The 27,565-nt window shown below is 35.2% G+C and overlaps 1 protein-coding gene across 8 annotated transcripts in view; it reads left to right on the top strand.

The window, feature by feature from the left end:
* gem (transcription factor CP2 like gemini) overlaps positions 1-27,565 on the top strand; it is a 402,232-nt gene that overhangs the window by 259,034 nt on the left and 115,633 nt on the right. For 7 of the 8 annotated variants that reach the window (XM_081736307.1, XM_081736306.1, XM_081736312.1 and 4 more), the window contains 6 exons: positions 925-1,173; positions 5,450-5,636; positions 9,418-9,630; positions 18,875-19,021; positions 21,914-22,024; positions 23,794-23,888. In XM_081736307.1, the coding sequence (XP_081592433.1) occupies positions 925-1,173; positions 5,450-5,636; positions 9,418-9,630; positions 18,875-19,021; positions 21,914-22,024; positions 23,794-23,888 (1,002 nt within the window). The remainder of the gene's footprint in view (positions 1-924; positions 1,174-5,449; positions 5,637-9,417; positions 9,631-18,874; positions 19,022-21,913; positions 22,025-23,793; positions 23,889-27,565) is intronic. The other variant, XM_081736308.1, reaches the window with a different exon arrangement.

Below are 27,565 nucleotides of genomic sequence, written 5' to 3'. Positions count from 1 at the left end.
CAGAGTCCAGGAGGTGTGGACGTTTGCGCCGCAATGCTGGTCGCAAGTGGTGATTGAGGTATGAAGCATTGACGGTAACGCCCGGTGATCTTCCCCACATTTCGTCACTTGGAATAATGCGGTGCAAGAAGTGTCCGTAGTGTTGCAAGATGAATTTCGTCCGTAGCCGTTCGCATATGCCCTCCACTGTGCTATGCGAACCACCGTGCATTTTGTCTGTTGATTCGTCCCGCCTGAAATGATGCAACTCATTTCGCCACTGTCCGATACGGTAGAGCAGTTTCACCACAGGCCTTTACTAATCCTCTGTGAATCGTCCTAGCATTTCGCCCTCGTGCCATCTGGAATTTGATAAACACACACTGTTCTGCACGCGTGAACATTGCGTTAGGGCGGTATTTCACACAACAATCACTTTAACAATGTCTACCCGCCCCACACACACCGTAATATGGGACCGCAGTAGCGTTGAACTGACTCGTATACATCCACGGAACACACTACGTTCGTAATTTGTCTCCTGCCCACAAGACATTCCAATCATAGCAGTGTTGCCAGTTCGAGTTAAATGACCCTCGTATAATAGGAAACTTTTGAATGAAGGGAGTTTAGTTTAAATTACTGTACTACGTATGTTACTGCCCATTGCTGTTAGGAAGTGCAACAGCACTAATATATAAATAAAATTGAATCTATAAATCTAACCGGCAGTAGACACACCACGCGGCATAGTGTGTAAAGCTTGTATTCCATCGAAATCTTTGATATTGTCAGTGCTTCGACGATTAGTATATAGATGACAGACTTCACATACGAAAGCAGGTAAAAGAAATATACATATTCTGGAAAGTGTAGCCTGTATTTTGTATCTGTGATCACTAATTCGTGATTAATAATGACTAGTTATTACTGTCCTTTTTACAGCCTTCAGCATTCCCCTACCTCAGGACAAGGCGAAAGTGATACCACAAACAACTCGCCTCCATCCCATTCTTTACACCATCTTCTTCAGCAGCATGCTGCATATGGTTTGGGAAGTAGTAATCAGATGACAGGGGACAGTGGAAGCCAGAATGTGAGTGGACTGAGCCATAGTAACAGTGAAAGTTCAGGACTAGATCGATATCACCGTTTTGAGAAGCTCAATGAAACGGAGATGAATGAAGACAGTAGGTAAGGAATACTTCACGAATGTATTCTAACCCTTAAAAAAATATCTACTTATTTTCGGATCTTTAGTAGAATAGTTTATATATATTTGAAGACAAAGTTCCCAAATACAGAAGGAAGGTTTGCTAATGGAAATTATTTTGAACGATTTTTGAGAGCACTGTAATAGCGACGTGAAAAATTGAACCAATTAGGCAGAAGTATGCACATGAGGGTATGTGTTTTCACAGAGTGAAGTTCAATGGGCGTAAAATGGCTCCAAAAATAACACTGTTTTGGGAGGGGTGTGTCAGAGACTTTTCCGATATTTAGTGTGACATAGTGCAATGAAGAAACAATTTTCTTCGAGGGGTCCAATCATATTTAAGAATGGTATCACCAATGTCTTCAAATACAAAGAGTAAGCAGGTTTTTGCACAGTGGGAAAAACAAAAACTCCAAAAGTCCAAATATAGCGACTCTGTCGGCTAATAAGTGCAGCAAACATAAAGACAATAGATTAAGCAAGCCAAGAACCATCGCTAGAAGTATGAGACGACTCAAAACAACTGTGCAGGGATTTACAACTGAAATAATCCGCTTGTTTACTCTCTTACTGAACACTTGAAGTGAGAACGCAGAGTGTGCGGCAGACAGCCTAATGAGCAGTATTGATGAGGGACAACTCTGGACGGGCATGATGTGCTTTTCAACTTCCAAGAATATCTGCTGCCATTTACTACCATCCCAAGGACGCCAAGGACAGACAAACTGGATTGGCACATGTCAAAATTTTCTTCGGGGTTTGGTGGCAGTTTTCTTCTACACCGCTTCTACTACATAAAGTTGCCCCGAATATCAAGGTAAATAAATACAGTACACTATCAAGAACATGTTCTGCACATTGTACTAACGAGATATCCCAACTTCATATACGGTGGTGAAGTATGAAAGGTATACATGCATCAAGACACTGTCCCAGCAATATAGCTCGAATAGTTGTACACGTACCCACATGGTATGTGAAACCAACATGCGGATTATATGATGTATATTCGGATCTCCTTGTGAAATCTTCGGATGCTGTTCTGATGGCCTTTCGTGACTTTGGTGTTTGAAGAAAGCGTCATAGAAATCGTTTGTGCACATCGGCTCGTTCCTATGTCGTTGATAAAAATATACGAGAAATGGAGCAAACTTCATCAAACAACCCTCTACAAAAGGCTCTTCTGTGGAATCATGACTTCACTCGCAGCTGCAGGCCGTCAAGTTTTTGTTTCCATAAATGTAGACCGAACTTTTGTATATATGTAGTCAATATGGTTAATTGAACTGGTATATTTATTGAATATCAAACGTAATCGCCATCTGCATAATTATAATAGGTGAGTGATTTTTAACTACGTATATTACGAGGGAGAATCTGCATGTTATGTTCTTGAACGTGTTTCAGCATGAGAACAAAGTATTATTGTTATTGATGCAACACAGTTGTTGTGGGAAAAGAATGACCATAGTAATTGATATCCAAGATTTTCAGTTTTCCTGCAGATAATATTCTTGTACTGCTTTTCAATTTTCGTATACTCATTAGCTCAGTATTACTTGTGAGTGGACACTCCTGATATATATATACATGATGGATCATTTATTTTGAAAAATTTTAAATTAAATTGATAAAAATGATGAATTTTTGTAAGATGTAAAAATCGACGGGGGCCACCAGATTAACAGTGTTGCCAACCCAACGTTTTTGAAATGACGTCAAATTATTACAAATTCCAAATCTACTTGAGAACCGGAAACTTACAATATTACATCTGTTAGTTAGTGTTATAAACTAAGACGTTGCGATATCACAAACATCCAAATTCTCAGGGTTGGCTGGTTTCAACCATGGATTAAACCAAGGTTTAAACCAACTGTTTTTTTTCAAAAAAAAAAAAAAAAAAAAAAAAGATTTAAACCAAAAAACAAAAAAATGTTCGTAAAAGTGTAAGTGATTGTAAAATCTTGATGAACACACATTTGTGGGTTATCACGTTTCACTCCCGTATACTATTCGTATTATATTCAGACCTAAATTCCCCATTCATTACTCAAAAAGATTATACATACAAAAGCAACTTTTTTTTATAAGTTTATAAATGTTTATTTTGTGATTTTTTGTAGTTGTTATTATTGTTATGTAATTGCAATCGAAGAAAAATTCTAAATATTGTTTCGTTTCAATATTTACTATTGATAAAAAAAATCGAAAATGCCGTACTTTTTGTGTGTGTGTGTGGGGGGGGGGGGATCATATAGACCCCACGAGAGGCATTTAGTGAAATAAGTATCTTTGGTATCTATTTATGTATAAATGAGTTTGAGCCAAAGTGGACTCAAATAATTCGTATCTTTATTCACTTTTCTTATTGATATGCAGATTAAGTCGGTGTATTTCTTTAATTTGGACCAATAAAAGTCGTTGTTAACTAACTTGAACTAAATTAGTTCTTCTGTACTCCGTAGTATTTTGAAATTGTTCATATGTAATTCTGTGTAATGGTTTCACTTGTGCAACTGTTTATCTTTTTGTCCTTCTGAAATGAGTCTTGACAGTTATATTAAGAAGCATGTAAAGATCAGTACAACGTTTTTATATATATATATATATATATATATATATATATATATATATATATATATATAATCAGGATTCCTTCGTGAGGGAGTCGGCAGACGTATCGCATTTGTGGCCAATTAGTCCTGGTTCCGAGCTCAAATGGAGGACAATTTGTCTCGGATGTAACTCGAGAAGCTGTTTTTATTCCGCTTTAAGCTTATGTGACCCCTTCCAGCATAACCCGGTTGTTGCATAATAACATCAAGGCGAAACAAACTTATTTCTGTCTATATATATGATATGAATATATAGAGCAAATTATTTAAACCATAAAAACCTGGTTTAAACCAAAAAATCCTGGTTTAAACCAAAATAACCTGGTTTAAACCAAACCGGTTTTTTGGGTTTTTTAAATAAAAAACATGGTTTTTGCCAACCCTGCAAATTCTAGACAGTGATAACGTGGGACGAACAGAGTGATGCAATCCCGAAGTACTTTACTGTCAAATACTATGTTGAGATATGACGTATTTCGAGTAAATAGGAACAAAGTGCAACAGATTGAAAGTTTGACTTTTTTCAAAAAGATTTAATTCCGAAAAACTGCTTAGGAAATATAACATTTAGTCACGTAGGTGGGTTACAAAACATGTAAAAATGATAGTGCAATTCGGTATCTTAAACCGTTCCGGAGATACGTCGTGGGTAAAGTTGGGAGCTCGGCGTGGTTATATAGCTTTGACGCGGGAGAACCGGGTTCGATTATCGGAGGGACATCATGGGTTTAGATTCCACGTTAAGCTGTAGATTCACGTCTCATATAACCACTGCTGAAATGGGTAATCCAATGAATAATCCAACGGGTAAAGTGCAACACTAATTAAAATTATGTAAGCGAGAGAACGTATCTCCGGAACAATTTAATATATCAAATTGCTGAAAAGGCATAAATATCTATATGGCCATTGATTGGGTGTAATACTTACCTTACCAGTTTTTCGGAATAAAGCGTTTTAAAAGAGGTAAATTCTAGTTTACTTGTCACTTTGTGCCTTGCATCATACCATGACGATAGTATTCGACATTAAGCTACTTTGAATGTGGATTGCTCTTTCCGTCTCACTCCTGTTATTACCAGCGATGTAATGCTAAAATTTTTGGTAAGTATACGCTCTACCGTTTTCAATAATATAACGAATACCCATCCTCTGTTATTCTTTCGTAAATTTATAGTGAGTGTATGCTGAACTATAAAAATTCCAGGTGGGTATACGATATATATTCTAGTATACGCCTCCTTACATCCCTGGTTATTACAGTTGTAGAGGCTTCCAAAATCTGGATGTTTGTGATACTTAGTTGTAACAAGAGAATTCCAAAATGGTACATTTAAGCATTCCGCCCTGTTCGATTATTATTTTTTTTTTCTACTTTCGTTTCTCAGACACTGTATACTGCAATTTTTGTTTGTGGCTGGGTACAATGAGACCTTAACGAAGCAGTCAAAAATACCAATTAAAGCATTTTACAAAAGGAAACCTGGACTATGAATTTGTGTGGCAAATATATTGAAATGAAAAAAGAAAAAAAATCACAGAGAAATATTCACGAAATTGAAAGCAATTATTTCAAGTGTTGCGGGTGTACAGTAATAATTGATTATTAGTTTGTTTATATTTTACGCATATGCAGGTGCATGGGTTATCCAGTGAGTCTGAGCTTCTCTTCCTGCAGATTCCAGTATGTTCTGGCGGCAGCTACATCCATTGCAACGAAAGTAAATGAAGAAACACTAACATATCTAAATCAAGGCCAGTCGTATGAAATCAAATTGAAAAAGTTAGGTGATCTCTCAGCTTACCGAGGCAAAATTCTGAAGGTAAGTGTGCTGTGTAGAGTTACTGTTAAGTGTTACATATGAAGCTAATGTTCACACAATAGCATAATAATAATAATAATAATAATAATAATAATAATAATAATAATAATAATAATAATAATAATAAAAGTATTCTCTATGTTAGCTACTGGTGGTTGCATTGAAAACTGACCCACTTAGATAGAAGCTGAAATAAAATAATCTAATATATTTTTCTAATAATTCGTCTTATTTTAGATATATGTTAGAAAAAACAATTTTGCACCCTACAAAGTCAAAGATGATAGCGATATTAGTTAAATGGTGACAATGTATCTAGGATTTCCAGACATCCGTATTTTGTAGTACTTTAAAACTTGTGTCCGTGTCGTATTCTTAAAGTGACAAAATGTCAGTGTTTTGGGTTGGTAAATAGATTGATTAGTTACTATTTACTTACCTGTGCATCGATTACATGCTCTCCAAAGAAACTAGCGGGTATGGTGTATTCTTTCATTTTAAAAATACGTGAAACAATACGAAACAGACTGTTCTCTGCAAGAGAACCGCAGTAGCCTGTGGGGTGAGTTGACGAACGGTGCAGAGAATTGTAAGCGGGGGGGGGGGGGGGGGAGTCTCTTAGGGAAACTAGAAATACATTATTTCGATCGATCCCTAAGCAAAAATCTTCTCGCTTGAAATTCCAGTCACAAATATAGACTTGAGGCCCTTTAGCTCCTATAAGTTTTCATGTGCTTGACACATCATGTACTGAACCAAGTTTTTTTTTAAAAAAGAAAGGGTAAAATAAATAAATAAATAAAAGCATTTCAGTCTCATGTGTGTTTAAATGACGTAAATAGAGAGTCTACCTGTGTTAACTTTTGAATCTGTCATGTGTATGTTTTTGAATCTATATGGTGGGTGAAATATTAAAAAAAAAAAAAAAAAAAATGTACAAGAGCTTCAATATAGTTAGTATATAATTGCTGTGAAGATTCAGAAATATTAGTTATTGCTTTTGGAAGATGTCAGAGAATATATATACACTGACCCATCACTGAAGTATGACTGTCCCTGTAAATTGTGGATTCGACTTAGTTGCCACGTGAATTTCGCGCACTTCGCCAGTGTATAACTATTGGCCTAGAGTCATTGAGTAGTGCGATTTCACACTGATGAATAAAAGTCAGAATTACTAGATCGTGGGACCAAACTGCTGCATTAGTAAGGTGTCTGGAAGTAGCTGTAGTCAAACCTCACCAAGACTGTTGGCAACAGAAGTGCTGTTAAAATTATTCAAATTGTAACAGCACTAAAGTCTTTCCAGCCTTAGAACAAAGTAGACGTAAACAAAGCGAAATGTATTGCTCCGCGACTCACACGGGCTTCAGCAGCGAGACGTGAACGGCAAGATCGTCTGCTAACTTACTGTCGTTGCATAATATCCGAAGTGTAAGGCTACGGTTGGTTGGTAAATAATTAACGCACTGACACTAACTACTGCTATGCTGGAAATATGTATTTTCTCAAATCGTTATATAAACGAGATTGCCTCTGTCCCTGTTTTCCTCTTTTGTGTTTTATAACACAAGAAGAAGATGGATTATTGTCACTCATTGTCGCCATGAAACACTGCATTCTACAATTTCAAATGAGCGGCGTCGGCTCACGAACGCATACACATGCGCAGTAAATACTATATGTCGCAAGTACAGGTATGGTTGAAATAAAGCTACATCTGTTGTTAAATATTATATATTCTTGGATTTCTTATCACAAAATGCAGGATAAATTCAGATATCTTTATTCGAAATTATTATTTTACTAGGGATTATATTGCGGTAGGATACTAGTGCAGTGAGAACAACAACCAATCAGTGGTCATCAACCGACTGGTAGTCAGGTGGGTTTGTTTACATCTACTTTTTTTCTAAGGCTGGAAAGAGAATAGTAAATAGGGGCAAGTGACGGATGTAAGCAAATCTAGAGAGGGCGGCGCATGGTTGATTGTTGGAATGAGTAACACATTCATTGAGTGGAGCATCTGACTACACAATACAACTGTGGCCAACTCGAAATCAAATTCTTTATGAACGTGTATTGTATGTATGAGATATTCCATCAGAATACTCCTGCATCACTCTCTTCTTATCATGGTTAGAAACATCAGCGTTTGTCTGATATAACAAACTTGCTAATTGAATGATAGAAATTCGATTATCTGCTGATCCCATGAATTGCGATCTGCTGATCCCATGAATTGCGATGGATGCATGTTGGCACATTCAGTGGCGCTGGAGCCTTGTACATGATGTTAACTTTACACACCGGTGAGTGTGTGGTGTGGACCGTTTACATAGCAAGAACTGGTGGTGGCGGATTAACGCGTGATTGGTATATGGTACCACGATTTCCTGTCAGGCTGTGTACATCTCATATGTTGAACTTTTTCGTCCTTCATTCTAATTTTCTTTAAAAAATCAATCACAAGGATATATTATGTTGTATGCGGTTCAATGTAAGGGATTTAGTAGTTTTCCTATGTCGATGATGTCTTCCAAAAAGATAACACACGTACCAGTCGCGCACATTCTGTGCACAATAGTTAGAGGAACTCAGGACAAATTTATAGCATCTTTCATGGCCCTCAGTCTTAACCCAGTAGCAATTGTGGGACGCTTTGGAACGGCATTTCCAATCTTTGGAGACACATTAGCTTCTTTATCGGTATTGAAGGTCACATTACAGGCAGCTTGGTTGGCCATACTAACAGACTACTATCGAATCTCATTACGTCCATGTCACGTCGGATCGTTGTTTAACGGAAGCAAAAGAAAGACCTTCACGCGTTAAACAGAAGTAGATAGTCGTAATTCGCTTGATATATATACGGTGTATGTAGTATGATCTCGTCAATATTGTTGATCGACTAATAAGCATAAACAGAAAGGACAGATACGTAAAGAAGCTAGTCAAACTGAGAGACACATTACCAAACGGATTTGTCAAGAAAGCCCATGGTGGCTCCCCTCAGCACCTGTACCTCGATATAGAAACATTGACTTAAACGTTGATGTTATAGAATGTCGCCATTTTGTTGAACAAGAAGACCGACTTGCTTGTTGGACAGCAGAAGGTTGTCCGTAATTGAACAAAATACTGGAATCCAAATTATTTTGTGTCTTTGTAGTGTATGTCGTAAGAAGAAATAATTTCTATATCAGGTTTCTATTTTTACTTAAGGATGCGGTGTTCACTAGTTAAAAGTGTTTAGATAATATCGACTTGGATACGTGTATTTTATTATTTCTAACACATTCCCCAAACATCCGTACCTGTTCCGTAAACATCACGTTGAAGGATTATAAGGAAGAAATAAGGTAGGATAGTAAATAAATAAAATATAAAAAGATATGTATGTGAACCATGCTTCAAGACGTAAAATTCTAAATGACTTCGTGACTCCGGTACATCGGGAAAAAAAAAATAGTTTTCTGTAATATAAGCTAATCGATAGTTTTCTTCTTAAACAAAATGTCATCTTCAATTTAAAAATCTGGTTACGTAATAAGAACTCTAATAATTGGTCCTCTATTTTTTTTCTGTACTTCTCATTTGTAATGTGTTTACTCTGTACTACCTCTCTCAATGTCTGATTTCTGTTTGTACATTTCCCGTGTAACATTACTCACAATATTTAAAATAGAGGAAACTTTAGTTCTGTATTTGAGAAAATCTCAAATATGTCATTCTGTATTAATATTTTTAGTACTTATTTATTTTATTTTATTTTTTGCAGAGTGTAATCAGAATCTGTTTCCATGAACGAAGACTACAGTACATGGAAAAAGAGCAAATAGCAGCATGGCAGCAGTCCCGTCCAGGGGATAGAATTGTAGAAGTAGATATTCCATTATCTTATGGTGTGTATGATGTTGTGCAGGATGTTCATCAATTGAATGCTGTTGAGTTCCTGTGGGATCCCACGAAAGAAGTTGGAGTTTATATTAAGGTAAATTTTTCGTGATTTAATATGCTACACAATACTGCAATCCAAAATCACTGAAATTGTACTTTGTAGATAGACCTAAATGAATGGTGAAACAAAGATTCGAAAAACATTAAAATATTTCTTTTTAACCAGTGGTTAGGGAGTGGACGAATTTTTAGGTGCTAAAAATAGAAGTACAGCAGACTCTTTTTAATTCGAAGTTCCAGGGGACACGTAAAAGCTAAGATTCTCCACAACTATGCATTTTTAAATACCTAAGATCAAGCAAACAGAACTACTGTGTCTACACATTCAAATAAATTAATAAATAAAGTAAAAAATAAAAAAAAATGCAGTAGACTTCTCCTTTAAAGCAGAATATTATTTCTATGATAAAATACCGCAAAAAAACAAACGACATTTGTTCAACGCATATGTTAAGCCACACGTATAGAAAATACACGTAAGTATAGTACCATATACACTGAGCTAAGACACAAAACAATATAGTACGAGTATCAATCTTAATTATCTGATCTCACTTAAAAAGTTCGTGATCTTTGTATGTTTTGATTTGATTGTTTTTATATAGAAAAAAAAAACTTCATTAATTTACTACATGAAACATGTCTGTAATAATAATTAATTTACTCAAAAAATCATCTTAAAATTTCAGAAACTTCAGATGAGTTTGGCATATGTTATTCTGTACTTCATTCATGTTATCATTTTTATCATCACTACATGGATTGAGATTTTGTGGCACTGTTTGCCATCTGACTACATTAAAAATTATTGTACTGTATTACTTCGAATTTTATCTTTTTTTCTTTCTCTCTCTCTTTTTCTTTCATCCAAAGTGGAGGTTTAAACCTTTCATTTACTCACGAGTTTTGTACCACAAGTTTCAATACAGTTTTCAGGTGGAATGTAATTTTGTTCGAATTACCCAGATTCGAATTAACGAGAGACCTTTTTTTCCTCTAAAAGTTTAAAAAAAATATTCGTTCGAAACTTTAAAAGTGCTTGAATCAGTCATTGCGAAAAGGCCATATGTCCATCCCCACCACATTTTCATTTTAGTGCAAAGTCGAGACGTACGCGAAGAAACGCGCGTCCCCTGTGAAAAGACCAATTGTCTAGTCACCTTATGTTACATATCCTACACTATTGCCTCAATATCATCGATGCCATTGTACACGTCGAGTTTGGAATCCAAAGTGTTTTTCCTTTCTCCTCAACAGTTTACAATGATGGATATATGGCCTTTGGGAAATGACTGAATCACTTACAAACCAATCAAGGTTTCACAGTTTTCTTTTTCTTTTCTTTTCTTTTCTTTTTTTTAAGTACCATACAATAAACTCTGTTTCTAAATTATTCCTTAGATTTCTGTGCCGACCATCATGGAGCAGACCCTTACTTTAAGAAAAGGGCCGTTCTACAGTACATGAAATCAGACTATCAATATATCCAAATTCACACTGTATTGGAAAAATGAAACAGGAAAAAGCATATCTACAGGGTGTGAACAAAATATTGGTCTGAAGTGTATGAACACGCAAAATGATGTCACTATAGAATATGATCCACTCACATCGAGGGAAGTAGGACACAATACTTGCATACTTCGGATCAGGTTGCTAGGCAGTTGTTGGGGTATGGCATCCCATTCTTGCTCTAGTGCCTGTCGGAACCCTAGAAGCGCTCGTGAGGGTGGAAGGCGGATAGCACTACAGCGACTGAGAGCATCCCATGCGTGCTTAATAAAATTGAGGTCGGATGATCTCTCAAGCCACGGCATTTGCCCAGTATCTTAGGTTTACAGGTACTCTTCCACCATGGCAGATTGACATTGTCGTTCACAGGTATGAAAGCAGAACCCACAGCACCCCGAAAAAGGTAGACGTTCTCTTGCAGAATGATATTCCACAGTTCCTCTGTCGAAGACATGAATGGATGTAGTTCATCTATGCAAGTCTCATCTCACAGCAAAAGACCGTTACTTCCATGCGAGTCTCTTTCGAGGATGTTAGGAGGGTGGTACCTGGTTTCCTTCAGACGATGACACATAGGGAAATACTTCGAAGATTAAACCGAAACTTGTCTGTAAAGAGTAGCTGGACCCACTGTTCCATTGTTCATTCAATGTTTCACGGTACTGATATTACGAATTGCTCTGGATATTGGTAATTGGAATGCAAAGTGTATGCCTTCGGACGAAGGAACCACTGCTGATAAGTTGTGGGTACACTGCGTTTCTGGAAACAATTGTCCCATGCGCAGCTAAAAGGTTTCGAGCAAATTCCCCTGCAGTAATTGTCTGCATTTGTATGATAGTGAGATATCGATCTTTGTTTTGGATTGCACATAGTGGACATCCACTTTTGTAGTGCCCAGTCACATTTCCCTTCTGTGGAATTGTTGCCATATTCGCAAGACAGCACTACGTGTGGACCTGCCGTTTTCGCCCACCTCCAGTCGCCGTATTATCTTGGCTCTCGTTACGTCATCAATAAGTGTTAGCACCATTACACTCGCACAATCGCCACAAACACACCCTCGAACAACTGCACACGTCCTCTTCTCAATGCCTACTGAAATGCAGATCGCCTAGTACACCATACGTTTGTGTATGCATGTTTTTTTAATTACCCTTAACTTATGAACATGAGTGTAGTTTGTGATCTAGCACGGTGGCAGTTTCGTCCATAGTTTGAAATTCTCTGTTACAGATTTTCCAAACGAATTTAAAATTTTTCATAGTGTCTGTTTTAGAACTTGTGAGTGAATTAATATTTTTTCCAGTCCTGCATATTATGGTTTACATACATAATTGCACAATAAACTCAAATTATCAGAAATATACGCCATCTTGTTTCTCATTTTCTAAAGTCGTATCTGTGGTCAGTTCATCTATAACTGGTCTGAAATTACCAAACTATCTGCATAGTATACCATAAAGCCTGGTCCTCCAGCGTGTAACCATAGGTGTTAGTGGTAATAGAAAACGAGATTTTTTGCTTCTGAAGAGAGAAGTTCTGATCGGAAATTTTACGAACACATTCCGTTTGATGCATTCATTTTACAGTAGAACAGAAGAATCGATTAGTTTCACATGCTCTGTGTTACGTATTCACAACGTAAGCCACATGTATTATTTTCATATAAAGGACAAAATTGCATTTATAGCTTTTTGCAGTATGATCCTAAGCCAGTAATGGGAAGCAGTACGTTCATTGCAATAAATGCATGCTTTTATTTTTAAGAACCTAGCAAGTGTAATTTGATTTACAGCTGACATTCCTCTGCATTCCAGTAAAATTGAGCATTGAGAGAGTACTTAATCATGTTTGGTGCACGGTTAATTGTTTTAATTTTAGTTTTTTTTTATTATTAGTTTGGTGAATATAGTGGAATAGTGGGTTATTATGAAGTGTAAGGAATATTGGTATATTATTTCTATGATTATGATGTCTAGTAGTAATAATGATACAATGGCAAAGCCGCAAAAAGATAAAATGTTGATTGCCTTTCCTGTTGATACTTTTAAATGTGAGCTACATCCCAGAGCAGTTTTTCATGGAAAAAAAAATTCTATAAACATTTGGAAGAAAGGCATATTAATGACTTTGCGCTACAATGTAAATCATGTAAAGCTATATTCTATAAGACACACTCAGCAGATTGTCATCAACTGAAATGTACAGGCCCTAAACCTATAGGAGGTCATGCTGCCCGTGGTGTGAGCAAACATTCGACTAGTTAAGTGGCTTTGCAACACACAAAGTCAAGAAACACCCAAATGAGTGGCAAAAACAAAAGGTTGAAAAAGAAAGGTTAAAAAGGCTTAATTCAAAACGACGAAACTGTAGTGTCACTGAGATTGATCAATTTGTGAAAATTGCTTGAGAAAATATAGGGAAACAAAACATCAATGAAATAATCCATACTTATTTTCTATTGAAAACATCAGAGGATATTAGAAACAAAAAGTATAGATTAGTAATGCAAGGAAAGCTGCCAAGGGAAGTTATTTCACAGGATAAAACTTATTCAGAATTGGGTTCCAAAACATATGAGGAAATAGGATGTACTGATTTTCAAAATGACAATGTATTTATAGATAATTATGACGTAGATGCAGTCGCTTTGAGTAGGAAAGAAACATGTGAGATTGGCGTTAACACGGATAGGTGGTCTGATCATAACTATGCTTTAACTAAGACAAAATTAATTAAAGAACTTGAAAGTTTGAAGGGTAGTCCTTTGCAGATGATAACATTTCTTTACATAGTCTCCTGGTTAGCTTATTACAGCAGATTATGATTAATGCTGAAAATGTACAGTATTGAGGGAGAAAACTGTAAATGATGTTAATAAACAACTAAGTGATCTTGAAAATGAGAAAGAGAACAAAATATTAGAAAATCAATTGAATTGTTACAAGTTGAGGTAGAAAATATGCAAAGGGAAATTATTAATAAGGATATGATGATTGACAAAGAGAAAGCATGGATTAATGAAATGTGTGCGGTAAATGAGTCTGCTCAAAAGGAGATAGAAAATAAAGATAAGAAATTTCCATAATTAAAATTAGCAACCAAAAACTAAAAAAACAGGATTATCGGGCTTGAACAAGAAAGGGTTGGTATGGACAATAACTATCAGAAAAGAATTACAGAGATAATTAAAGAGAAAGAAAATGAAATAGAAAAGTGTACTAAATCGTTATTGGAATTGAAAAATCAAATCATATTTTACGAAAAAGGGTTAAAGAATTAGAAAATAAAATTGACGATCAAAAAATAGCTGAGGGTAAAGATTACCATAGCGTTGCAACACTGGCAAAAGTAACTTTATCTTTAGATAAAGAAATAGTAGGGAATGATAATTTATGTGAAGATGTTTGTAATGATAGCCTAATTTTAACACAACAACTAGAACAGGTTGTGAATGAAATGTTATGTGGAGATAAAAAAGACAAGTTGTTGTTATTAATGAGGTAGTAAGATTGGATGACACAGATTTACTGAATATTAGGGAGTATGTGATTCATTGTATATTATGCCTGTAATAAGGAAATTCAGGAGATAGATAAAATTATAGCTCATATAGAATTATTATAGATAGATAAAATCTAGTATTTGGCATAAGACAGGGACTGATTTTGTGGAGAAAATCGAAGAGGTTTTGAAACGGTTAAATGCATATATGGGAAAGGCAATGGTGGGAAATAAGGAAAATTAAAAGGGAAAAAGAAATACAGGTAAAATATATAGGTATAATGCTCAGCAGAAGTATGCTAATTCACAGAACATGTACAGTAAAGATCCTGGAAAATTGGCTAAATTTGTGTTTGACGATAGAGATATATTTGAACAGGAAAATTTTACTTTAGAGTCAGAGAAAGTTCGTAAACTATATCATGATTTATGGGGCAAATCAGGTAGGAGCAGGTAAACAATGGTTGAACAAGACCGATGAGGAAAAAGACAAACTAAAGCTACCTATTACTTTCCAAGAAGTTAAGAAACGAATTAAAGGTGTTCCATCTGGATTATCACCTGGATTAGATAAAATTAGTAAAAAAAAAGGATATCGATAAAGAGAAGGTTATGTACATACTGGTAAAATTGTATAATTTAATTCCTCAGAATATGTCCCAATGAGTTGGAAACTGAACAAAACTGTACTCATTCCTAAAACTGGTAAAGACTTAACTAAGGCAACTAATTGGCGTCCGTTGACAATTTCTTCAGTGTTAGTAGAATTCTAACAAGAATTATTGATACCAGGTTAAGATCTGTTGTTCATATACATAATGCTCAAGAAGGATTTACACTAGGTAATGCAACTCTTGTTAACTGCTTCATGTTGGATACTATGTTGAAGCTGGGAAAAACTGTTAGACCTGTTTATGGTTGTTTATTAGATGTTTCCAATGCTTTTAATACAATTTCACACCAAGCAATAATAGATGCCTTGAGAAATAGACCTATACTAGCAAATTATGTAAACACTGTTGCTAATTTATATGAAAATAATCCAACTGAATTTAGTAATTTGAATGTTAATATTCAGATTAAGCGCGGTGTTCGTCAGGGGGACCCACTTAGTCCATTATTATTTGATTTGGTACTATACAGTGTTATAAGGCAATTGGATATAAAGCAGATGGGGTTTAGTTTTCAAAATGTCCGTATTCCTCTACTCCCATATGCCGATGACGCATTGCTAGTTGCTAATTCGCGGCATGAACTTGAGGAGATGTTACAACTCGTATGCGAGTTGTTAGACAAACTTTATATGAAAATTGCTGTAGATAAATGTTTGTCATTTGGTATTAAGCCACATAGAAAATCATGGATTATTGATGGTTGTAACCTTAAATTGGGCAATAGTTATATAAGAAATTCAGAAGTAGACGAAGCTTTCGAGTATCTTGGGTGCAAATACACTTTATGTAATGGTATACAGAACAAATATCATTTAGACGAATTAAGTAGAATACTGAGTGTGGTAGATAAACTTTCTTTAAAGACTCGCCAGAAAATTTATTTGATTCAAACATATTTGCTCCCAAAGTTTTTTTTTTTTTTTTTTTTTTTTTTTTTTTAACGTCTGGACTGCGAGTTTCAGCAAGCCCTCATTTTTGAACTCTGTTGATGACTTAATTAGAAAGTTAAAAAAAAAAAAAAAAAAAAGTTGCATTTGGTAAACTCAGCTATAGACAGCGTATTCTATTCAAAGAAAAGAGACGGTGGATTAGGGTTCCCGAATATTCACATCGCCCAGGTTAAGTTTATTGATACATTAAGATCCCTGGGAAATGATAACTTTTTGATTGAGGTGGTAAAGGTATCGAATTTAAATAAAATTGAAGATAAGATTACAAAGAAACTAGATATCGAAAGACCATATAATTTAGCAATGTTAAATCAAATGAAGTCAGAGTTAAAAGATAAACGTTTTGAAATATGGAAGGGGAAGCAAAGTCAAGGGAAAGGTATTCAGTATTTTCACAATGACCCTATCTCTAATTGTTTCCTTTTTGACAATGAGGTTCTTCCGGATAACAGGTTATAGACGCACTGAAGATGCGTACAAACACTTATGGCGCTAGGGTAGCTCTGGCTAGAGCTCAGCCAAATCTAAATGTTGAATGTAGAATTTGCAAGGAACCGATTGAGTCTATGGCCCACGTTTTGGGAAAATGTATTCAACATGCTAATCGCCGTATATTTAGACACAATCAAGGGGTTAACATCCTGAAGAAGCATTGTCAGATTAAGGGGTTTAGAACTTGCAAAGAGTTAGAATTCGATACTAATAAGGGTAAACTGAAACCGATACTATTCGATTTTTAGAAGGCAATATGGAAGAGACAGCTTTGTTAGAGAAAATTACTAAATATGAAGTTTTAAAGGAAAAATTTAATGATAACAAGAAATTCAAGGTAATACCGGTAATTATTGGTTCCAGGGGAGCAATTAGTAAAAGTGCTGAAAAAAAAAAAATGAAAGAATTTAATGTGCCTAATTTTGTTGTCAAACGTATTGCTGTACTAGCTCTGAAATCAAGTATTGAAATTCTTAATGCACATTTAGGTTATACCAACTAGTTTTATTAGTTTACGAACAAGGATGATTTAGAAATTTTTAATGTAGTGTTAATACGATTATGTTTATATATAACAGAATCAAAGGCTTTTAATGAGTTTAGGTATTTTAATAATTGGTTTTTTGTTCATTACATTTATTTATTTATTTATTTATTTAATTAATTATTGCCTTTTTATACTGGAAATGTTGGTTGGATAATTTTATTGTGTTACTTGTTACAATGGTGTTGTTGTTGTATATAAACATTTTATTACAGTTTTAGATAGTTCTTTTTATTGCTATTATTTATGCTTTATCTTCCATAACTTGGTCTGTGGTGTGCTTGATAATGTTTTTAGCTATTGACTTGTCTGTTTGGGTATTATTGGATTATTAAAACTTTGTATTTTATTTAGGGTTACACAACTATGAGTATTAAAGGTTGTATGATATGTGTTGTAATAGAAGTAACAGTCAGAAAGAAGGTAGTAAGAGAGAGGAAGGGAACTAAATGGAGCTATACATAAACCATTACTACACAAATGTCTTTTACGAAGTATCATTGTATTCTACTATTGTTTGTTTATATATAATGTGTGTTAGTTTAAATGTATGTATTGGTTTTTAAAACTGAATAAAGATAAGAGGAAGTCAAAGTGGTTCCTAAGATGCTTAAATTTTTACCAGCTCTGGGAATACCCCTTTGGGCCTTTATATTAGAGGCATGATACTATATTTAATATTTAGACTCTTCATTTAAAATAATTAAAGATGTGTTTCAGTATTTTCTGATGTTTCCCTTAGAAAGGAAGAAAAATAGCGGAAGGAAAAAAGGGTAGGAGTTACAGTTATTCTAATAAGATTGTCATATTTTGAAATCCTTTAAGATTAGGGATATGTTAGGGATATTAAACTTGGTATAAACATTTCTTATTGAAAAGAATTGGGGAATATGTCATAGGATTTCCCGAAATTCAGCTTTTAACGAGAAAAGGGGAGGGGAATTTCTAATTTTTTCTCAATATATAAAAATTTGTCAGTCTCATCATGAGAGGAAAACGGGTGAACCATTTTACATGTATTTACGAACATACTGAAGACCGAGGCTTTTTTAATGATCATTTCACTTTGATCGAAATGTGTATTTTAAGCGAGTAAATTTTTCGTAAAGAATAATGCCATAAATGTATTCTCGCCGTGCGGAGCACAGAAGCAAAGGTTGAAACTTGAAATGTAAGACCGTAAAACGACCAAATACGATGGTATAGGGGCGATCGGCTTAATTGCTCCTCGTTGTTGAAGTATTGATATTTCCGATTGTTCCAACTTACATAAATAAATTTATATGTATCTGCAAAGTATTTTGTTGAATGAAGCAAAACGGTTGAAGGAGTTTAAAGGTTATGTTTCGTAAGTAGGAGTATAAAGTGGAGAACAAACTAGATCTGATAAAGAGTTGAATGTAAAGTCTGCAGAAGAGAGAAAGGTTCCAAATACCTATTTATTATTATGGTTTATAAGAAAAGAAAAGAAAGAAAAAAAAAAACTTGTACAGATGTGCTAATCAGAATCTTTAGGCTGTGCATACGTTTTTATTGTTTAATTGTTAATGTTATTGTGATTCTTTTAGTAGTATGAGTTTGTTATTGTGTTAATTACAGGTGAACTGTATCAGTACAGAATTTACACCCAAGAAGCATGGTGGTGAGAAGGGAGTGCCATTTAGGATACAAGTGGAAACGTACAGTCATGGGGAGGGACCAATCAAAAGGTTGCATGCAGCCGCCTGTCAAATTAAAGTTTTTAAGGTAAGTTCTGCAACAATCTCTGATATGTAAATTTTATGCAAAAGCTAGTTAAGATCTTTATTCGCTATACAGTACTTCAGCGAGAACATCGTCCTTTTTCTTGTGGAAGTTGAATTCTGGCCCGTCTAATGATGGAATTTTCTTCGAATGGAGAACACACATTAAAAACAGAACTGACAGTGGAACCAATATCGAGTCTCAAGGTACTAAATTAACAAATGATATAGGTTGTTTATGCTTTGGCTGTTTATGAACTGTTACGATGCAAGAAGATACTGACAGTAAGGGATACACAGCATCTAAACTGTAGAAAAAATATCTATATTTTTGTATCACCGTGTGAAAAGTGTGTGTCACTAGTAAGGGAAGTACCTAATGTGCCTAAGAATCATCAGATAAGAAAAAAAAAATGCTTTTTGTAAACACTTTCTTGATAAATTTTTCTACTTAGAAATAAAAGGAAGACATTTTTAAAAGTGAAGTGTCTATTCTAGCTGAATATCGTATTAGATTCTAACGAAAAACTTTTCTACTTAGAAATAGAAGGAAGACATTTCTAAAAGTGAAGTGTCGATTCTAGCTGAATATCGTATTAGATTCTAACGAAAAATTCTTCCTTTAATAATCTAATTGACTTGTAGGCATTACATTATTACGCATTAAGAGAAACACCTTCATGGCTTGATACGTTTATTAATTTGACTAAAGTGTTTGGTAGGATAGTGGTTGTGTAAATATGGGTACTCTTGTCGGGATGACAGAGTAACATGATTCAAGATTATGGCTCCAAAATGAAATCCAATGTCAGTGAAGATGTAGAGAACAGCATAATTAAACACTAATAAACTGAAAAAAAAAGTTACAGTTGATAATGTATAAAAGAAAGTAAAAGACGATACCGAGAAATCATTCTTCCAGTACTGTTCGCAAAATACAAAACTGCCAATATTGGCTAGGGCAAGGCTGATGTCTTTTTAAACCATGTTGGGTGAAAGACTTATCTCCTGTGTTGGCTATATAGTTCCAAGGCTTTTGTTCAGGAGTTTCAATAGTTCTAATGCCGTATATATATATATATATATATATATATATATATATATATATATATATATATATACGGTCACGCATGTTTTCTAAGCCGACCCATTTTATAGGAAGTTAAGTGCCTTACCTTTAATTTAGATATCTAACTAAGTTAATAGGGCAACGAAATAATGGAAAAATTAAACTTTTGTCAGGCAAATAGGTAAAACTTTGTCAGGAAAAACGCTTTACAAAAATCTGTGGGTACTCTGTTTTGTGAGCTGTAGCGCGCCGTTTTGTTTAAGTTTTGAGATAAGCTCATAGAAACTATTCTGTATCTATTTTTTGATAGCATTTAATCAGTGGGAATTAATTTAAAAACCTTGCCTTGAAGAAAAAAAGTTTTCAGTGAGAAAGAAACTTTATATAAGATGTATATTGCTTAAAAAACACTTCTTTTGTTTTGATTTTTTTTCGTCAGGATGAGTGATTTATTTTTCTCTGTAAATTTATTTCTTACACAGGAAAGGAATATCTTTCAGAAATTTTGTTCTGGCTTATGCTTATTGTGAGAAATGAATTCACATTTTTATTTGGAAAGCAGACGACTCCGCCATCTATTTTCGGGTTGGGAATTCTCTTGCATGGCCATTCGAAGTTTAGTGTACATGCTGCTGGTGGCTTGTTCTCGTCCCGTTTGGTGGAGAACCGAACGCTGAGGTCACGGAATCCATGTACTTCCAGATCACATTCTTGATTAAAGCCAAGCTAATATCATAACCTTTGCTCTTACACTTTATCCTGATGAGAGGATGCGTCGTTGCGCCATAAAGTGTTACAACTTAATCCTCCCTAAGATGACTCAGTTTTGGCAGCATTTTCTGCCCAACGAGAAAACACTTACAGCTTACACACTACACTGACAGACGCCTCTGAGCAAGCTTAGGCGGGTTTATTCTGCGCACCTGGAAAAGGAATCACGTTTGGTCAGATGTACGCGAAACAGCCTTTTGTAACATGTGTGGAACATAAATTGGAAGACTTAAAAGCACCGATCTGTTCACACTTACCGACAGAAAGAAAGGGGGGAAATCACGCACACAGTTGAATGTTTAGCTTTACGTAGACCGAATGTAATGGTGGCAGCATAGGAAAACGTTACCTCAATGCACCCAGGTTACAAAATTGATAGACGGCCAGCTTAGGCGGCCAAGTTTACAAGTTTTGTTGAACAGTTAAACTGAAATGATAAATCTTTGCAGGCCTAATTTTACGTAAAAATAGTTTTAAAAAATCTGTTCAGCAGTTTTGAGATGAGCGGATATATGTCATGACGTTAATAGTGTTTCGTTTATTGATTTCGTAGATAATCCGTTTTGTTTATGGAGCCTGCCGTAGTATTATAAAATTCGACTGCTGATTCACTAATACAGTAGAGAAGAGGAAGAGCTTTACCATATCATGTTTAAAGTGCTACTGCACTAATGGAAGGTTTGTTTTGGAAATTGGTTGAGGAGGGTTCTCTCAATAAGATTATGTTGCTTAACCAGTAACATGATGTTGTAGCTGTGCCATTACTGTCTACAGTGGTAGAGACTTTCGTCCTTACTATACTATACTACACATTCTTTCTCTCTCTCTGTTTTCTTTCTTTCTTTCTTTGTGTTTAAGGGATGCGTTTAATACTGTATAAAAGTATCGTATGATGTGCAACATTTCCTTCATAGTAACCATATATCTAGACAAATTGTATTCTCCTAAACATATGTATTAATTATTTTAGTAGTAGACACGAGTAAGTTGAAATCGTATTTTTTTAAATCGGTTAAATATATTTTTAAAACAATTTTTCTTTCTTCCTCTTTCTAGCTGAAAGGAGCGGATCGCAAACACAAGCAAGACAGAGAGAAGATTCTAAAGAGGCCAATCTCAGAACAAGAAAAGTACCAACCATCATATGAATGCACTGTACTGACAGATGTAAGTTTTTATGTTATTTGTGTTTATTTATCTCTTACAATCTTACAAAAAGAAAGGATGCGTCAATTGATCATTGTATTTTGAATTTCTTTAAGACTTCTACTTAACGAATAAGAGTAAACAGCCGTCGAGGCAATTTTCATAAGTGTACCTCTTTGTATTAGTTCGTGTAAAAATTCTCTGATTTGTATGTAACTTTTCTAACATCTAGTGTGTATTCCTGACCTTTAAACCACTCGACCTACTGACCATCATATTCAAAACTAAAGAACCAACTATAGACAAAGTGCATCTTTATTGGACTCGTGTGTCAACTTTTAGTTACGTCTCTTATACATCGGGACAGCTTTAAAGGGCTCTTTCCCCAACCACTGCTTCTTTTCACCCCCACAACCCTCGGTTAGTCCTCGCGAGCGTGTAAGCTGTCACTGCTCTCAGTGTTGCCGTACCTCCGATCCACTTGTGTAGTTAAAAGTCCGGCAAAATAAGGAGAAAGCTTTCCTTCCTATTTTCAGTTAACAACAAAAATTTTTAAAAAATCAACTAGGAAAAAGGAAAGAAGGAAAAGGAATCGAGTCAACATTGGTTTTTAGCCAGAAGGGATCATAAATCTCTACCACGTGTCGCGAAGACTAGTTAGCGGAAGGTTTAGAGGGGTGGACAGGGTTTTCACAATTCTTGGAAAAAGAGCCCTCTCTTTCTGTCCCAATGTTTACTTAGCCATTCGTAGGAATTAGCATTTTTTATTTTATTTATTTATTTTATAAGCGTGCAACTTTAGCTCCTTGTTACTACTAGTAGTGGGTCATTCATCTGTTTGGCATGTCTTCATTGTATTAAAACCTGTTCTCACATTTGGAGATAATTCTTGCCTTAGTGCTCTGATCCTGCAGAATTAAGTGATTCATTCTTGTCTGCACAGTGCCAGGAGACCAAACCTTGATACTACGTAGAAATGATGTTATTGACATCCCTAACAGACTCACATTAGCTTTTCCTCTGGAAAGATTGTCAAGTGCCAATAAATTTTTTAATGAGTACGATGTGCAGTAATAACATAACTACTTTTCTAAAAAGATTCGCAAGTACCAATAAAGTTGCATAAGAATCCATAAAGGAAGTCAAATATGAATTATTGTTTTGAAACGTTGTTCTGACAGGACTATTTGTAGTATAAGCGTGTAAGGAATGAATAGAGAGGTTTATATATTTATTCGGAATTCAAAATTCATCTTTACTGCGTCATTGACAAAATAATCAAATAAATAAATAAAATAAAAGTAATTAAATGACATTACTTTGGAGCAATTCTGATAATTTATGGTTCTACACACACACACACACACATATATATATATATATATATATATATATATATATATATAAACAAACTCTATCTGTGGTACTCTAGGGCTACCTCATATCTAAAGAAACTAATTTTAATAGGTTAGATGAAATTCTCGTTTTAGTGAAAGATATCAAGTGGTAACACAGTCAGTCTTAATACGCGTAAAAACTACTTTGCTCATGAATCTAATAAATCGGAATAAATGCATTATGTACGCGTAAAATGACCTTCACTATGTTCTTTCGAAAGAAAGAAATGTAACTAGGTAGCCGCAGGAGACCATCGATATGTCCCTCTTGTACATTTTCACACAGTCATACATTATGTTAGAGCAATTAAACGAATGTTTAATTTATAAATAAGATTATAGTGCTTCTTCAGTTCACATGTTTTACTAGAATGGATACATTATTTATTGTAGATTCCAGTTGATGCCATTTATTCTGGACCAATGACCTCCGCAGTATCATCTAGTGCTGCAGGAGTAAATGGTACATATAGTCCTCAAGAGTCACAGTAAGTATTCTTGTTTTATTTAATTTCTTTGTTCACGAAATTAAGATTACTGTAGTACAAAACTACAAATATCTAGTTGTCTAAAAAAGAAAAATGTTTCACAACTGCTATCCGTTCTTATTATGTGTGTCTTTCAGAAAATTTAAACTCTCATTCAAATGTATGTAATTTTATATGAAAAGAGTCGTTAGCTTGTGACTGAATGATTAGCGCACCTTTGTTGTGGTAGACCTTGTTTTGATTCCCTTAGAAGCACATGTGGGTTCGGTCCCACATTGAACTATAAATCCATATAGCTTAGGAGCTTAAAGGGGCGATAAATACTGTATCAACAAACCAACTCAAGAATGCTTGCTTGGAGACCACTAATACAAAACTCAGAAAGTTCAAACTAACGTATGGTGAAAAAAAAATTGCACAAAATTTGCGACACAGCAAACTCTGGCAACAATGGACCGTGGCACACGATATGAGCTATGCAGGAAGATTAACGTATCTGTTGTGCATTAGCAAGTGCAGAAGAGTAATGACGCACAACGAAATGAGTTTGGCGTTAAATGAGGAGCAGCGTCGTAAAATAATCGGGCAATATTGGAAAGACAATCCGAATGTTAAAAAGTCAGACCATGTGCAACGCTTCCAGAATGTGAGATATTCAAGACGAACGGTGTATAATATTGTGTCGAAAGTAGAGAAGGGTATGAACGTGGAAAATATGGTCGGCAGTGAACAGAAATCGACTTTAAGTGATTCCAGGGTGTTGAGACAACTTCGACGAGCTACTGCAGTAAGGTGGCAAAATCGTACCGAGAACTTGGTAGGAAATTTCTTCACTGTGATAAAAATACAGTGAAGGATGCTTTACAGAAAATGGGAATTACTAGATGTAAACGGAAAACTATGCCGAAGGTTACGGAACAACAAATTGTGATTCAGAAACAACGTTTAAGAACTCTGGTCACCAAAACGTTCACTGCTAAAAATGATGTACTCTGCATGATGGACGAAGAGACCTATTTTACATTAGACGATCACGAGTGGCAGCCAAAATCGTACTACGATCTAGGAACTGGTGGTATGCCTGATTCAGTGCGTTTTCCTCTGAAATCAAAATATCCACAAAAGGTGTTGCTATGGCTTGCGATGAGACTCTAAACCGCAGTTTTTCACCACTGGTCTTGCGCTAAACACTGAACGTTATGTGAAGTTCTGTCTGCCGAAAGTTAAACAGTTTAATCAACACGTATCATCGTGGAGACAATGTGGTGTTTTGGCCAGATTTTGGCTGCCACTACGCTACAGCAAGTCTTGCAGTCATGGCATACCCTACATACCCAAAGATCAAAATCCTCCTAATATTCCTTAACTTCGGCCTATTGAGGACTTTTGGGCAAATTTAAAGAGACAAGTGTATGCCAATAATTATCACCTAACATCCGTTACAGGTCTTACCCGACGAATCCGTAGATGCTTGAATGAAATTGATACATCGTGTTTCGCGTCACCCATGCAAAACGTTCCCCGCAATTGTTGTAAGGCCAGCAGATATGGCGTAAATGTGTTTGTACGTTAAAGTCCAGATATCATTCTTGTTTAACAATCAGAGAATACAACAAAATTGCGAATGTTTAGTGTGGCAAACGGATTATAATTTTGTGCAAATTTTTTCATCATACGTTAATTTGCATACAGGATGGGAAAAAATCGTGATTTTTTTTTAAAAATAATTTTTGTTGATTTTTTTTTTTATTTAAATCAAATCTTTCTCCTGTATAATACAAGTTGCGAACTGAAGAAAAAACATTATGAATTAGTATTAAACGTTAATTATGCAATTTAAGTGAAAGTATTGGAGTGGAAGTTTGAATCAATCCCCAATCATTAATCTATTTCAATCCTAAACAATGTTTCTTAATCGTTAACGAAAAAGCACAGCAACGTTTATCAACATGGCACTTTTTTCACAAAAAGTTACTGATTTTTGACAGGGGCATATTTCAAAAAAAAAAAAAAAAAAAAAAAAAAAAAAAAAAAAAAAAAAAAAAAAGGAACTAGCTTGCAGCACGAAATACATATAAAATACGTAAATTTCGCCAAAAGTTATAAAAAAAAAAAAATCTGAAACAGAATTGGGCCCCTCCAAATACGCCCCTATTATCTGGGAACAAACAGACGCGCACACAAAAGAATTTTCGTCTTAACGATTTGAAAACTCTACGAAGAGAAGAAAGCAGGATTCCCCTGTTACCCGTTCAAAACGGGATTTTCCCTATCATCCTCTGCATGAAACACTTGTTTTCATACTGTGCTGTACATACATTTGAGTCTCATTGTATTATGATTATTATCTTCCATAATCGAAATAACAGTACATACATGGGATTTTACTTCTTTTCACTTTAAATTAATTTATTTTGGAATTTGATTTAAATCAATCCACCCTGTGTGCATATATTCAAATACCGCAAGGGATACATATTCAATAACTTGAAACGTATTTACTTTTCCTTCTATACTAAAAATGAGTAATGTTTCGTTGATAATATTTCGAAGATGTTCCACTCTTCTTTCTTGTGACTTCGATTTGCGATAATTACAGACTCCCTTTTTATTACTTCATTTGATGATTAACACTGTACAATTAGTGTGTGCAATATTAGGCGGAATACAGATATAGTCTATGATTCAAGCCACATGCTAACGTTTATCACAGACCAAACAGTTCTTCTATCAATGTGAATGTACTGAAGTTGCTTTTCTGCCTTTGAATTTCAAGAACGCTGTGTTATAGAGAATTTCTGTAGAAGGATCAAATGGCAAACATGAAGGTTTTAATTTTAACATGTAATAAAGGATTCAATGCGTGAATTTTACAACGTGTTAGGAGGATGAGGGCGCGCATTACACCATAAAAACAGCGGGCGCGTTGAGCACTTTATACGATATAGTATAATGTTAAATATATGGATGAATTGTAACAGAAAAATTTTACTTTTTTATATATCTTTGCTCTTCGTATTTCTTTAGGATATTAGAGAAGAAACCTTACAACTGACACCGAAAAATGACAACACTGAATATACTGAAAATCAATTGTTTCGCACTTTATAGGCAAGCGCGCTCCTCGAGGTTAAATAGTGTTAGTTTCCTGCTATTTGCAAAATAGGCAGAAAGTTATGTTTGGAATAAACATGTAACTGGTTAGCAATCACTTTTTTAAATGTGCCTTGGGAATTCTAATCGGATGATTATGTTTTCAATATGATTTCGGCAACTAGTGCTGTTATCTTCAATTGCCAGGCACTAATTGAAAAACGTAAGCTTTACAAAGATGTTACAGAGCTCCTTTAAATTAGTTCTTTTAAAAAACACCAATATCAACAATCATAGTTTTTTTTTTTAACTATTAGTGATCAGATCATTTATGTAGAATGTTGTCTGTACATGCTCTTAGACTATAAATGACTTGAGTTTCTTAGGTTTAGCAGGGGGCCCGGTGGCTCAGTGGTAGTGCGTTCACCTCCGGTGTTTGGGGTCCCCGGTTCGATCCCAGCTCGCGCCGTGTGGACTTTGTGGTGGACAAACACCGTGGTCGTGGGTTTTCTCGGGGTACTCGCGTTTCCTCCCACTTCATTCCACCATTTCACTCATCTCTCATCATCACAGTCTCCTTTAGC

Source organism: Thermobia domestica, chromosome 13 (assembly GCF_964235325.1).
Source record: "Thermobia domestica chromosome 13, izTheDome1.hap1.1, whole genome shotgun sequence".
Taxonomy (NCBI): Eukaryota; Metazoa; Arthropoda; class Insecta; order Zygentoma; family Lepismatidae; genus Thermobia; species Thermobia domestica.
The sequence above is the reverse complement of the archived record's forward strand: the minus strand, read 5'-3'. Positions and strand labels throughout refer to the sequence as shown.